The sequence below is a fragment of the Neomonachus schauinslandi genome, chromosome 6 (assembly GCF_002201575.2).
Source record: "Neomonachus schauinslandi chromosome 6, ASM220157v2, whole genome shotgun sequence".
Classification (NCBI taxonomy): domain Eukaryota; kingdom Metazoa; phylum Chordata; class Mammalia; order Carnivora; family Phocidae; genus Neomonachus; species Neomonachus schauinslandi.
In genome coordinates this window covers 120,376,476-120,392,019 of record NC_058408.1, presented here as the reverse complement: position 1 = coordinate 120,392,019, position 15,544 = coordinate 120,376,476, and the positions used below count along the sequence as shown (strand labels likewise).

At 37.1% G+C, this 15,544-nt stretch overlaps 1 protein-coding gene across 1 annotated transcript in view; it reads right to left on the bottom strand.

Annotated features, from left to right (window-relative positions):
* Positions 1-272: 272 nt before the first annotated feature.
* Positions 273-15,544, bottom strand: part of KIF11 (kinesin family member 11) — a 42,935-nt gene continuing 27,663 nt past the window's right edge. The window contains exons 17-22 of the mRNA XM_021699757.1: positions 13,546-13,652; positions 8,331-8,610; positions 6,071-6,293; positions 3,578-3,729; positions 2,686-2,802; positions 273-749 (exon numbers count right to left, since the gene is read on the bottom strand). Of these exons, the coding sequence (XP_021555432.1) occupies positions 618-749; positions 2,686-2,802; positions 3,578-3,729; positions 6,071-6,293; positions 8,331-8,610; positions 13,546-13,652 (1,011 nt within the window). The 3' untranslated portion in view covers positions 273-617. The remainder of the gene's footprint in view (positions 750-2,685; positions 2,803-3,577; positions 3,730-6,070; positions 6,294-8,330; positions 8,611-13,545; positions 13,653-15,544) is intronic.

Sequence of the window (15,544 nt, the reverse complement as noted above, 5' to 3'; positions counted from 1 at the left end):
TTAGAACCACAGAGAGCGTTAAAAGACTTCTAGGTAAAATTCACACTATCTCATAATAAGAATGGATACCATTTTGTAGCTCTAACAAATGGTTTGGTCACAAATGAAAAAGGACAAAGTGAGCTGAGAATGCAGAATGGAAAAGTCTAGGGAAGGAGGCAAGCAGATACAGACATAATTCAATCATAGCAAGAAAAGTAGAGATGGTCCTTCCCAAGACCGAGTTGGCAATATATACCTATGTAAGTTAAAGCCTAGAAGAACAGTACAACTTCTATATATATGCTGCCTAGTGAAATACAAGAAAAATATTTTTCCTTTTTTTATTATTTTTTTTTGAGAAAAATATTTTTCATTTTTTAGGAAAGGGTTATTTTATATCAAAAGCTAAAAATACATATTTACTCAATGCAAGTCCCAAATAAAACCCAACTTAATACACAGTGAACTACAGGGATGACAGAAAAATGAGTAGACATATTAAATCCAACTGAATTTACAGTATTGCCTTGATATTTTCCATTTGTTTTTCATCTATACATAAGGCTCAAGTTCTGGAGTTACAGGTTTTATTTTTCATTTTTCTTAAAAATAGAATCACCAATCCCTCAAGTTAACTAAAGATTTATCTGGGCTCGTAGAGGTAGTCTGCTCCTTGTAACAGAATGCTCTGTAGTTTCTTCCACTTTAGACCTCTCCACTGAATTAATGCCTCTGTTTTCTTTGTCTTTTCCATGTGATTTTTTATGCTGTGGACATAATGGGAGAAATTAAGTCAATATAAAGTAACATTTGATACATATTAGCTACACTCTATTTTCAAAGTTCTCTGGGTTATAGGCAAGAAATTAAGTGTGGAAAAGGCTCAGCACAAATTGGAGCCAACAATTTGTTTGGCAAGTAGAAATGAATGCCTTCCTCATCTTACCATCAATGGAAGGAGTGAGGTGAAAGAAGTATTAATTCTCTGCATGATTTTCCAAGGCATAATTAAAGATTTTACTGTAGGGCAATGGTTCTCAACAGGGAGCAATTTTACCCCCCAAAGGACATTTGGTAATATCTGGAGACATTTTTGGTTGTTAAAACTAGGAGGTGCTGCTAGCTTCTAGTGGGTAGAAGCCAGGGATTCTGCTAAACATCATATAATAACAAGATAGTCCACCACAACAAAGGATCATCCAGCTCAAAATGTCAATAGTGCTGCTATTGAGAAATCCTGCGCTAGGAAAACAAAGATTTGATATCATACAAAAAAGACAATTCTATTTTAAGCAGAGAATCTGATATATGGCTAACTCAAGACATTTTTTTAACTGTATTTTAGCTTTTATCTTAAACTTATTTCATATTTCTCACTTAGGAATTTTATTTCATTGGAATTCTCACATTTGCCCATAGAGAGCTTTAGGAGACTAATGACATTCATTGCACAACCAATCATCCACGCTGAGACAAATCATAAACCAACTTCAGAATTTCAAACCCAGAAAATTGCCCCATGAGACTGCTAGCAGGGAAAAAATAATTTTCAGACTTCAGCTCAAGGTCTAAAATCCAATCCCAAATCTCTTCTGGTACGGTAGGGCCTTCCCTGCCCTAGCTGAACCACTAAGCCTAGCCTTCAAAATGCCATAAATGGTAGTAATGAAGGGATTTCCAGCCAGGGGATTAAGTAGTCACTAGGGTTCTCTTTTCTTTTCTTTTTTTTTTTTTTTTTTAGGGTTCTCTTTTCTTAACTTTCCTTCTTTCCTTAACTTTAAAGATAGAAGAGAGGGTTGAAAAATGAAAAGAAATATATTTAGAGTTCTCTCATAGTAAAGAGTAAAGCAAAAGGTAGGAAGGATCTGGGGACAAAACTACCTTGAGTACAAAGAGAGAGGAATTTAACAGAAATTAAGCTAGAAGTTTTAACAGCTTAAATCGCAGATGGAGGGTCTTTCTTTAGGCCTTGGTGGGAAGACCTGCAAGTCTACGAAGTACAAGAACATACACTTATCAGAAGCAGCACTTCGACTGTAAAATGTAGACATCAGTGTCTTATGTGAGAAAATCCTTCCATCACAGACTGTGTCTAGGCTCGTGTCTTCAAAATAAAAGGAAAGATGCTGGGCAGTTTATAGTGCCATGCTCCCAAGAGTGTTGAAAAGGAGTTGGGAGAGGTCACAGGATTTAACTGTACAAGATCAAGGCAGGTAAGGAGGCTCAGGAAACATGGGGGAATCCTTAATAAGAGAAAAGCCGCAGGTAGGAGAAATAATATAATATAACCTGAGAGGCCTTCAGTCTCTGTCTTTTAAACTTCTTAGCTTTCAAAGTCTGAGTATGAGCAGATATAGGCTCCAGGACTTCTTGTCAAAGGTAGAGGGGAGAGAGAAATGACTGCTCTCAGTATCCATTCTGCATATGTAGGAAGTGGAAAGGGGAAAACCGTAACAGCTAAAGAGTACTATCTGAGGATGGAGATTAAGTTAAACCTTGCCTTTAATTTTCCTACAGAAAACCCCTGATCAATTATCATATTTGTGTAAATAATTTAAATCAGAAAAGTTAACAAGCCATCCCAAAGGAATGACAAAATATTTTGCTGTTCCGCCCACTAAGAGTAATACCTTCATATTCAATAGCCAACGACTGACTTATTTCAGATGTGGAAGGGTTATGTGACAGGATATAATCATGTACCTGGAAAAACGGAATCCCACCACTTGATGAACAATCCACACTAGCATCTATAGATGGCTCTTGACCTGGAAGTTCTTCAACAGAGTGCCCTAGAACTGACTTTTCTTCATCCAAGTCCTAACATAAGAAGGTAGATGAGTGATTAAGTCCAAGGACTTAAAAATCTTCACAAAATACGTGCAGCTTTCTTCTTTGAAAATAACACAATGTCCATTGTATAAAAGTTAAACCTCAACCAAATTAGTAGGAAGTCTAAAAAATAATGAGGGTGCCTGGCTGGCTAAGTCGGAAGAGTATGGGACTCTTGATCTCAGCGTTGTAAGTTCAAGCCCCATGCTGGGTGGAGAGATTACTTAAAAAAAAAAAAAAACTTTGAAATTTAAAAAATAAATAATGAAAATAATCCCAAATATGTTTTCTCATAGACAAGTACCTGTAATGTTAAAAGTAGTAATCTCAGAATAATGGGATTACAGTTTATTTTTTATTTTCTACTTCCCAACTCATCTATAATTACTACGTAAGAGCACAGTTTGTGGGGCTCTTCTAGGTTCTAATTGCAACTCCGTCCTATGACTTGGTAATTCTTAGTTTCCTCACCTCTAAAATGGGGTTAGTACTAGCACCCACTTCATAAGGCTACTGAGAGTATTAACTGAGTAAATATGTATGTAAAGTGCTTAGAACAGGCTCTGGCACATAATAAGCACAACATAAATATTGGTTATTATTATTACTTTAATAATTTTAAAATGTCCAGATTAAAAGCAACAGGCTTAAGGGTCAGACGACTACCATTAATGCAACAGGGTAGGATTTAAGGGCAAAGAATAAAATTCTTCATATGAAGATGATGACATAAGGAGTTTATGCGAGAGTTCTAAAATTTTACCTGACTGATCTCTTCCTTGTTGTTTTCTGAGCAGTCTAGCATCATTAACAGTTCAGGCTGTTTCCTTTTCAGCTGATCAAGGAGCTGTTCACGTGGTTCGGTTCTCACCAGCGTTGACGGGTAGATGTAATTTTTCCTCTGTGGTGTCGTACCTTTAGTGGACATTACATAAATAGGAAAAAATTGAAGTGTGGGATATGAGTGAGATTTTTTTTGTTAGAATGTATACTTCCCAATGAGTCTCTGGCTTCCAAAGATATAGCCATTGCCACACATGGGAATCAGTCTTGTTACTTGTCATGCACAGATTGCTTACAACTACTATTTCCTAACTTGACAAATGATCTTAGATAGACTCAACTATTTTCAGGATTCAACCTACCACAAAAACATGAAATTATCCATCTCTGAGGATGTACAAAAGATGTGCTGTAGGCTCTAAAAGGAATCGAAGTGTTCTGAGAAATGGTAGCATTCCTGGAATAAGAGTACAGCTTTCCCAATGAGATCTTTGATAGGATAATCATTTCATTTAAATATTAACCAATTACATTTCTTTCCTTTCTTTTTTTTTTTTTAAAGATTTTATTTATTTGAGAGAGAGAGGGAGAGAGAATGAGCGGGGGGAGGAGCAGAGCGACAAGCAGACTCTCCGCTGAGCAGGGAGCCCGACGCGGGGCTCCATCCCAGGACCCTGAGATCACGACCTGAGCTGAAGGCAGATACTCAACCGAGTGAGCCACCCAGGCGCCCCCCAATTACATTTCTTTATAATGAACTCATGCTCTCATACATATTTTACACAAGCACTTGCCTTTCTGCTTAACACTTATGTTCCTAATTTCATTGAAGAGTGGAAATAAATATTACAGGACCCTTGTGGAAAAAATAAACTAACATTCTTTAGCATCATCTCCTTTTATAATTGTTTTATTTATTTATTTTTTAAGCTTTGAAGTAGAATTTACATACCATGACATCTATTCAGTGATTTTTAGTAAATTTACAGGGTCTGTGACCCTAAATGCAATCCAAAGAATAGTTCAATTACTCATCCTGTTCAATAGCTTGCATACCTGCTTCCATGAAGGCTTCCCGAAATCACTATAGCCTAAAATGATCTTTGCCATCTGACAAAATGAGAGGTACACATAAGGAAATACACAATACGCTGAGCTTTTTCCAGTAAACTACATTTATGTAATTACATTCCTCAACTACTTCTGGTATTACAATGCCCTTTTACAAACTGTGCTACATAGATGGTTGCTGGTTTTCTTTTTATTTGCTTTTAAAATATCTTCTCTCTGGGGCGCCTGGGTGGCTCAGTTGGTTAAGTGGCTGCCTTCAGTTCAGGTCATGATCCCAGGGTCGTGAGATCGAGCCCCGCATCAGGCTCCCAGGGGGCTCAGGAGGGAGCTTTCTTCTCCCTCTCCCCCCTGTTCCTGCACGCTCTCTCAAATAAATAAATAAAATCTTTAAAAAAATAGAGTATCTTCTCTTAAAAAAAAAAAAAAAAAAGATTCTCTCCTTCTGCCCCTCCCCACCTACCCCCTGTGCTCTCTCTCTCTTAAAAAAATAAAAATAAAGGGGTGCCTGCCTGGGTGGCTCAGTTGGTTAAGCTTCTGACTCTTGAATTTTAGCTCAGGTCATGATCTCAAGCCCCCCCTTGGGCTCTGCTCAGCCTGGAGTCTGCTTGTCCCTCTCCCTCTGCTCCCACCCTGCTTGCACACACACTCTAAAATAAATAAATAAAATCTTAAAAATAAAAATAAATAAATAAAAATCTTCTCTTAACCAAGCCAGCTCCCTAAATATTTGTAAAATTTTATTGATTGTAATGCCCGAATTTTATGACAAGTACATGATACCCATATCATGACATCTAATCTTTTTTTTTTTTTTAAAGATTTTATTTATTTGACAGAGAGAGACACAGCGAGAGAGGGAACACAAGCAGGGGGAGTGGGAGAGGGAGAAGCAGGCTTCCCACGGAGCAGGGAGCCTGATGCGGGGCTCGATCCCAGGACCCTGGGATCATGACCTGAGCTGAAGGCAGACGCTTAACGACTGAGCCACCCAGGCGCCCCTATGACATCTAATCTTGATTAAAGGTATTTTAGGATTCCACTCTTTCCATTTGAGGTGACTACAGTGAGATGGAAAATTCTTACCGGGCAATGGCAGAACCTGGTTTTTCTGAACACCTGGCACAGTACAAGGTTGACTTCAACCTCAAAAATTTTAACAATTCTCTTTCCCTTTAAAGTACCTGTTGAGGGGCGCTTGGGTGGCTCAGTCGTTAAGCGTCTGCCTTCGGCTCAGGTCATGATCCCAGGGTCCTGGGATCGAGTCCCACATCGGGCTCCCCGCTCTGCGGGAAGCCTGCTTCTCCCTCTCCCACTCCCCCTGCTTGTGTTCCTGCTCTCGCTATGTCTCTCTCTGTCAAATAAATAAATAAAATCTTAAAAAAAATAAAATAAAATAAAGTACCTGTTGGGATATCCAGTTTCAGGTCCTGTTGTAGAAAGCAATTAAGCTTAGTCAAACCCATTTTTATGGTTTCGTTAAGTTCTAGACCTTGTGCCATTAACTTTTCTTCGTCAGTAGTTATCTGACCAAAAAAAGTGTTACGCTGGTTCTCATTAGCTGCTTTATGTCCATTTAATTTTTCAGTTATCTCTGAACTTGCAGCCTTACAGCCTTGGTTTATAACCTGTAAATGATGCAAATGAGCTTTCATTATTAAAATCAAAGCTGTCAGTGTTTTATTCAATATATTATTTCCCCTTATCTTGAAATTTTCCATAGTAAAAAGTTTTAAAAACACATGCAAAAGTAGAGAGAATAGTATAATTAACCCCCTTGTATTTACCCAGTCTCAACATTTATCAACACATGGCGTATAGATCAAACAAGATTAACCACTTATTCCTCCTCCCATAGAATTATTTTAAAGCAAATCCTGTATCATTTCATCCATTTATTTCAGTATACACTTCTAAGAGTTAAGAGCTTTTTAAGACCACTCTCACATCTGAAAAACTTACATTGATTTCTTTATAGCAAATGTCTAGTCAGCATGCAAACTTCCCCAATTATCTCAAATGTTTTTCACAATTTGAATTTATCATTAGATTTGGTTGATTTGTCTTAAGTAGATGACTATATAATTTATCACCCAAACTGGGATACTTTTCAGAGTGAAAAGGGCCATTCTTAAAAACAATTACCTCCAAACAACAGATGTAAACAAGGACTATCCCACGCAAACTAGGTCTTTAGACCCTCTGGTCTTAGCTCTCTTAATAATAGGATAGCTTTCCTCTTACTTTTTTAAGTGTTAGGCAAGAATATTTTGTAGGTGCTGCTAAAAGCACATATGTCTGGTTCTCTCTCTCATGTTAAGATTAATCAGTAGGGGACCTAGCTGGCTCAGTTGGTAGAGCATGCAGATCTTGATCTCAGGTTTGTGAGTTCAAGCCCCATATTGGGAGTAGAGTTTACTTTAAAAAATAAATAAAATTTAAAAGAAAAAAAAGATTCATTAGTGAGTTTGCATGTAATCACCCTATTAATTATAAAGTTCTCTATCAAGGGGTGTCTGGCTGGCTCAGTCAGAAGAGCGTGAGACTCTTGATCTCAGGGTCATGAGCTCGAGCCCCATGCTGGGTGTAGAGATTACTTAAACACACACACACACAAACCTTTAAAAAATAAATAAATAAAAATACAGTTCTCCATCAGTTTTTTTCAAATGGTGTACATAGTAATTAATGTCCGCGGGGGTTATCTCACTAGGATTGCAAAACAGTGGTTTTCAAATTCTGTCATTCCTTCTACATTAGCTGGGATTCTTCTATGAAACACTTTTCTCCATCCACTATCCTGCTAAACCACGACAGAATTCTTTTGGCAAAGACATATGGATGCTCAACTGTTTCCCTTTATTTACCAGTTTTTAGAATAATGCACTGCCTCCCTAACATGATCCAAAGGAGACCTATGAAATTTTTATGAATGCATAAGCTTTAATATATTTAATGTATTTTAATCAATTATAGCAATTATTCCTTTTGAAACTCAAATTATACCATATTTAAACAAAGGAGTGTCATCAGGTGGGCTCCTATGTTTTTTTGATACAACCCCACTAATCTTTAATAGCTCCCTTACCTTCTGGTATGACAGCATCTCTAGGCTTATCTGGTATATTTCCTGTTTAAACCTGAAATCAGCTATTTCTCCATTAGCCCTGGTTCCTTTTGGTAAAGATAGCTTATATAGAGCTTAAAATACTTTTTTTTTTAACTTATATTCTTTTACCTAGTTCCTGAGAATATTAGTAAAATCCTTTTATAGCACAGAAAGAAAAACCAAGCCACAAAGGGCTCATGCAAGTATTAAGATCAAGCAAACACACAAAACTATCAAGTATCCTTTGACCAATCAGAACAATATCCTAAATATTTAAAGCAATAGTAGGTTTGAATTACATTCAAAAAACAGGGTGCCCTTAACTGAAAGAACTAACAGGACAGATAGACACAAGAGTTAAATCATTTCAAGCTCTAGAAGACATGTACATGAGACTAGATCATGAATAAGGATACCAACTATTACGCTTTAAAAATTTAATTCATTCATTATTTTAAAATATCATCTGTTTTGAAACCAATTCTAAGCCAGGAATATTTAATTTTCTGATTATTACTATTCTCTCCAAAGTAGGTTCCAAATACAACGTTATTACCTCCAATAAGTTCTGAAGTTCTTCTTCCCTTTTGTTTAAGCAAGATACCCACTGTTCAGAAAAAGCAAGCGTGCTTGCGTCCAGAGCCTCGCATCTCTGTTCAGTCTCTTGAGATACTACTTCAAGGTTGCTACTGAGTTTATCACAGTGTTTCACAGACTCTTCAACCAATTTTGTACCTTCTTGGTTACAGCATCTGAGTTCCTGTGACAAGCCATCACAATCAGCACAAAACTGTGTACTATGAGAGGCTGTTTTGCTGATTATATCCTTAGATGTCCTATAGAAAAAGAGAACATTGTTAAAATGGAAAACTAAGACTCAAAAGACCTATAACTTGCCCAAGATCACACAGTTCAAAAATGGCATATTTGAACCCAGGCAGTCTGGCTCCAGAGCCCATGTTCTTAATCAATCTTCTACATTGACGATGGATGCTTTGGCCAGTGTCTTTTCACAGCAGACTGACATCACATCGGCCATTAAATGACCTTTGGAAATGTCTCTTTTCTCATAAAACCTTTCCAGTTCTCCTCTAGATATGACGCTTTACTTTGTACCTCATAGAGTAATGACTATATAGTTACTAAAATAAAATCTGCCCATGTGTTTTTTTCCTCCTACTAGATTATGTTTCTTAAGGGCATCGCCTGCAGCCTCTAGTCTAGTCCCTAAACTGTCCACAATCAATCATTCTGATCTTAAGTAGTTTTGCCTTGTCCAAGACCTTAAATAAATGGAAAAAATTATAAATGTTATAAAACAAAGTCAACTATAAAGCTTTCTAATAATTAAGAAGATTATATTGGGTGTGACAAACTATACACCTAGCACACACAGTACACTGCAATATACCCCTGATAGAAAACTAAAGTCCTTTCAGGACTTCAGAGTTAAACTTTGGTGAATGAAAGTTACTCTCTATTACCACTAGATGGGAGACCATGTGAGGAAACCAAATGAGGAAGCAAATAGGTTGAAAACCAAAGTTCAACTACAGGTTAAATGGAAACGATTGAAAAAGGAAAAGAAATTCAAGTGATAAGCTTGGAAACTATCAACACAAATCTAGTCCCTCAAGGAATCACAACCTAGCAGGAAGATGAAATTTATTCATGAGTGACTACAATCCATGACAGTAAGTGCCACAGGCAGTGAGTGGGTCTCGAACTTCAGTATACATAAACCTCCCCTAGATTCCTGGGCCCTACTCCTGGCTCATTCTTTTACACGGTCCCTGGACCACACTTTGAAAACCACTGCTACAGGCAATAAATGTCAGAAAGATTGGGGAAAATGGCTTGCAGGGGGCTTAAAAAGAGTATATCATAGTTCCATAGCCATTTCAATCCTATTTCAGTATTCCCTTCAGAGCTATTGAAGAAGCCAGAAATCCTTAAGTCTAAACACTAGAAAAAAAAGTGGGGAAACACTTCCTAGACTCAGAGTCTAGAAAGAAGAGTTCAGAATGGGGCATGATATAATGAGTAAGATCAACAACAGAATTGGAAAACCAGTGATAGGAGTTACGTAGTAAAATAGGTGACAGCTAGAATTCTAGGACAGCACTGTTCAATAGATATAATATGAGCCACATAATTAAAAATTTTCTAGTAGCAGGGAGCCTGGGTGGCTCAGTTGGTTAAACGACTGCCTTTGGCTCCGGTCATGATCCTGGGGTCCTGGGATTGAGCCCCGCGTCGGGCTCCCTGCTTAGCGGGGAGCCTGCTTCTCCCTCTCCCTCTGCCTGCTACTCTGCCTGCTTGTGCTCTCTGTCTCTGCCTCTCTCTCTGTCAAATAAATAAATAAAATTATTAAAAAAAAAATTCTAGGGGCGCCTGGGTGGCCCAGTTGTTAAGCGTCTGCCTTCGGCTCAGGTCATGATCCCAGGGTCCTGGGATCGAGCCCCGCATCGGGCTCCCTGCTCAGCGGGAAGCCTGCTTCTCCCTCTCCCACTCCCCCTGCTTGTGTTCCCTCTCTTGCTCTCTCTCACTCTCTGTCAAATAAATAAATAAAAAAATCTTAAAAAAAAAAAATTCTAGCAGCAAAAAAAATTCTAGTAGCCACATTAAAAAAATAAATAAAAAATAAATAAAGCGATTAGAGTAAGTGTCCTGGGTGTATACAGCATATGCCAAAGCAAAATATATGAAAACAATGCAAAAGAGATGGGAAGGAGAAATTGGGAACATACTGTTATAAGGTCCTTTTATCACAGCTGAAATAGCAAATTACTTGGAAGCGTATTAACATTATTTAAAAATATGTATCATTAATCCTAGAAAAACTATTTTTAGAAAAGGTAACTTAAAAGTATAAACGATAAGAGGTGCCTGGGTAGCTCAGTCGGTTAAGTGTCTAACTCTTGGTTTTAGCTCAGGTCATGATCTCAGAGCCTGCTTAGGATTCTCTCCCTCTCCCACCCCCCCAACCCCCCACCACCACTCTCATGCACATTCTCTCTTAAAAAAACAAAAGGAAGAAAAAAAGTATAAATGATAAATCAATGGAAGAGATAAAATGAAAACATAAAAACACTCAACTTAAATTCAGAAAGGAATAAAAGGAAACAAAGCACAGAATATGCAACAAATAGAAAACAGCAAAATGGGAGATTTTAATCCAACTATACCAATACTTTAAATGAAAATGGTCTAAACACACCAGTTAAAAGTCATACATTGTTAAATGTGACGAAAAAGCAAGATCCAATTACATGTTATCTGCAAGAAATCCACTTTAAATATAAAGAGGTAGGGGCGCCTGGGTGGCTCAGTCGTTAAGCGTCTGCCTTCGGCTCAGGTCCTGATTGGGATCGAGCCCCGCATCGGGCTCCCTGCTCTGCGGGAAGCCTGCTTCTCCCTCTCCCACTCCCCCTGCTTGTGTTCCCTCTCTCGCTGTGTCTCTCTCTGTCAAATAAATAAATAAAATCTTTAAAAAAAATAAATAAATAAATAAAAATAAAATAAATATAAAGATGTAGGCCAAAAGTAAAGGGATGGAAGTACATTATATGCAAATAGCAATGAAAGGAAAGCTAAGTACTTATATTAGTTTCGGATAAAGTAGACTTCAGACTTCAGAACAAGGAAGATTATCAGGGATAAAATGGGACATTACATGATGATAAAGCAGTCAGTTCTCCAAGACATATCAACACTAAATGTGTATGCATCTAACAACAGAGCATCACATATATGCAGCAAAAACTGATAAAACTGATGAGAAATAGACAAATCTAAAATTTTAATTGGAGATTAACACCCCTCTCTTAGTAGTTGATAGAACAAATAGGCAGAAACTCAGTAAGGATACAGATGACCCAAATAACACAATCAATAGACCTAATTGACCTGTATAGAACATTTCATCCATCAAAAGCAGAATACAAATTTTTTTCATATGGGTAGCACCAAACGAAGCATATTAGAATGCAAGGGCTCTGAAAATAAAATTGTCTTTGGAACCAAAGCTCGCAAAACTGGGCCAGGGCCTTCACATTAAACCTAAACAAAAGTGAATGCCTGCCAAAAAAGAAAACTTAAATAGGATTCTGAATCTCCTAACATAATAATCAAAATGTTCAAGATACAATCAAAACCATTCCGGAAAATCACAACTTGAATGAGAAAAGACAACAGGTGCCAACATTGAGATAATTCAGATGTTGGAATAATCTGTCAAGGATTTTATTTTTTTTTAATTTTTATTTTTTTAAAGATTTTATTTATTTGCGAGAGAGAGGATGAGAGACAGAGAGCACGAGAGGGAGGAGGGTCAGAGGGAGAAGCAGACTCCCCGCTGAGCAGGGAGCCCAATGCGGGACTCGATCCAGGGACTCCAGGATCATGACCTGAGCCAAAGGCAGTCGCTTAACCGACTGAGCCACCCAGGCGCCCCCTGTCAAGGATTTTAAAGCAGCCATACAAAAATGTTTCAATGAGCAATTAAAACACTTTTGGAAAAAATAAAATCTTAGCAAAGGAATTAAGAGAGATAAAAAAAAAAAAGGAAATGAAAATTAAAAAACTGAAAAACCCAGTAACTGAAATAAAACACCTCATTGAATGGGTTCTACAGGTTAGAGATGGCAAAGGAACATGAAGACAGTTCATAAAATTTACTCAATCTGAACAACAAAGAGAAAATAAACTATAGCCTCAGAGACCTATGGGACCACAATAAAAGATCTAACATTTGTGTCATCAAAGTCCTACAAGCAGAGGAGAAAGAATATAGAGCTGAAAAACGTTCAAATAATGGATGAAAATTTCCATAATTGGCGAGAGGCATAAGTGTACAGATTCAAGAAGCTGAGTAAAAAATATATAAGACAACACAATATAATCAAACCTCCAAAAACTAAAGGCAAAGAAAAGTATCTTGAAAGGAGCTACAGAGAAATTCCAATTAATTATGAAGGCCAACCCCAACTGAGGGACACTGTACTAAATAAATATTCTATGCTGTTGAAAAAGCAAAGGTCATAAAAGACAAACACTATGAAACTACTCCAGATTAAAGGAGATTCAAGAGACATGACAATCAAATGCAATGTGTGATCCTAGATTAAATCCTAGAGCAGGAAGAAAATCTTTTTATTTTCTTATAAAGAACACCAGTGAGACAACTGGCAAAATTTGAATTAGGTCTGTAATACTAGGTAATAGAAGTTACCAATGTTAATTTTCTGATTTAAAATAATTGTATTATGGTAATATAAGAGAATATCCTTATTTTTAGGAAATACAGACTGCAGTATTTAGGGGAAAGTGAGCATTATGGATGCAACCTATGCACAGCTAGTTCAGAAAAGATATCTATATGTAAAATATTAGAAGGGGCTGGGAAGAGAGAAAGGGAATGAGAATGAGAAAACAAACATAAAATATTAAATGAGAAATCGGGTTGATAGTATTATTTGTACTGTTTGAAGCCGTCTATTCTGAAATAATTTCAGGTGGAGAAAAGTTAAAGAGAATTTTTTTTTTTTAAGATTTTATTTATTATTTTTCAACAGAGAGAGAGAGACAGCGTGAGAGGGAACACAAGCAGGGAGAGTGGGAGAGGGAGAAACAGGCTTCCTGCCGAGCAGGTAGCCCGATGTGGGACTCGATCCCAGGATCCTGGGATCATGACCTGAGCCGAAGGCAGACGTTTAACAACTGAGCCACCCAGGCGCCTGAAAAGTTAAAGAGAATTAAAAACTGCTTACTGTTCTGTATTTTCTTGGATGCTACTAAGTGGTTTCTGGATGTTTTCACACTTTTCCTCCAAGGCACAGAATCTCTCTGCCCAAAGATTGATTAACTGGCAAAGTTCCTATAAGAAAGGTGTGGGAGAGGAAGAGGTTGAAATTATGACACCTGAACTTTTCCTCTAATATTGACATGAAGTATTTTCCCATAGCTGAGAATTATACAAATTCTCAACGAGAGAACTTTAATTCAACTTCTCACCCATAGAGGAAAGCAGTGTAACTGATATCAAAAGGATAATATTAAAGGAATTTTTTTAAAAAGTAAACAATTAGCAAACTTTGCTATCTTAACTATTATTTACTAACAAATTACTTTCAGTGTACCTCAAAACTAAGCAAATACACCAAGATGTCACCTTATGCTAGGAGAACCACTTTGACAGGTCTAGAGCACCAGTTGCTTCTTAACTGATAACACTACTAGAAAAGTAATGCTGATAATCTGATGGGTCAAGTAGTCCAAAAATAGTAGTAATTACTTAAGTTGAAACATTTTACAAAATCTAGCTGGATCATATTAATAAAACATAATTTTACCTTTGCTCATACTTGGCATCTTTAAAAACAAGTTCTTTTAAGGCACACAACATGATAAGGATTTAAACTTATAAAATGAAGAAGCTACACTAAAGGCCAAGAAAGAGCTGAACATGCATCCAGCATTCTTATTCACTGTTCAGTCCATTAGGTCGACCAACATCTCTAAAATACACATCAGCTGACAATACATATCCAAGACTGATTATGAATAAAGTCTGTCAGTATTTTTACTCGTCTCAAAGTAGAGGAAAATGCAGGTATTATCAGATTTATCTACATGTAGATAGGTGTTCATAATTGTTTTGTTAGTGCTAACTTCAAGTTCTAGAATATCTGAGAAACAGCACACTTAATAAATTGAACTTCTGTAAAGCCAAAGAAGTCAAATCATGTTAAAGTACTTTTTGGATCATAGGTGTTTTGCTTGTTTTTAAACAGCTGCTTATCAATTTAAACATTTCAAAACAGCTAATATATAAAAAGCTGATCTACCTTAGAACATATACCTAAAAAGTTATAGACAGGTTGATGCAGAGGTATGAGAAACTGCTACAATTTCAAATTGCAAGAATATGTTCTAGAAACAGAGCAACCCAAAAGTGGATGCATTTCAGGCACAAAAATCACCACTACTACTCTCAGAGGATCTAAATACTCTCATGTGCTTTCAAAGCCTTGGTTTCCTCAGAAAACTAGGCTAGTAATAGAACCTGTATCTATATTGATGACAGGAATAAGCACATAGTGAGCGGCTCAGGAAATGTTAACTATTAGTTTTACTATTTTGATGTTAATCCTTTCTCCAAAAAGTTTCATGCTTATCAATTACGGAAACAAATACTCTTACTTCAAAGTTGCTTTAACTCTTGCCTAAAAATCTTGGATTTGTTTCCTTTCTCATTTTGGATGACATGGATATGAATTCCCCCTCCCTTACTTCCAAAGAAAAAGAAACCTCTATTACTCACTAAATCATGTCAATAGTTTTATTGACCAAAGAGTTCTGTCATGTAATAATTAGCCTCATTTAATAAAACTTTACACACTCATTACCTCAGGCCTTAAGAATACAAGGAGTTGTTTTCCATATATCTGATCTTTACAGATTATGACTTCCCTGGTTTGGAGGTTTGGTTTTGGTCATGAACTGAGAAACAGCTTACATGGAGGAAGGTAGGTCATGAATTACATTTACAATCAATTAAAATTAAGAATTGTATTAATTGGGGCAGCTGGGTGGCTCAGTCGGTTAAGCATCCGACTCTTGGTTTTAGCGCATGTCATGATCTCAGGGTCATGAGATAGAGCCCTGCATGGAACCCAGTGTGGAGCCTGCTTAAGATTCTCTCTCACCCTCTCCCTCTGCCTCTGCCCTTTCCCCCACCATAGGCATCCATGCACTCTCTCTCTCTCT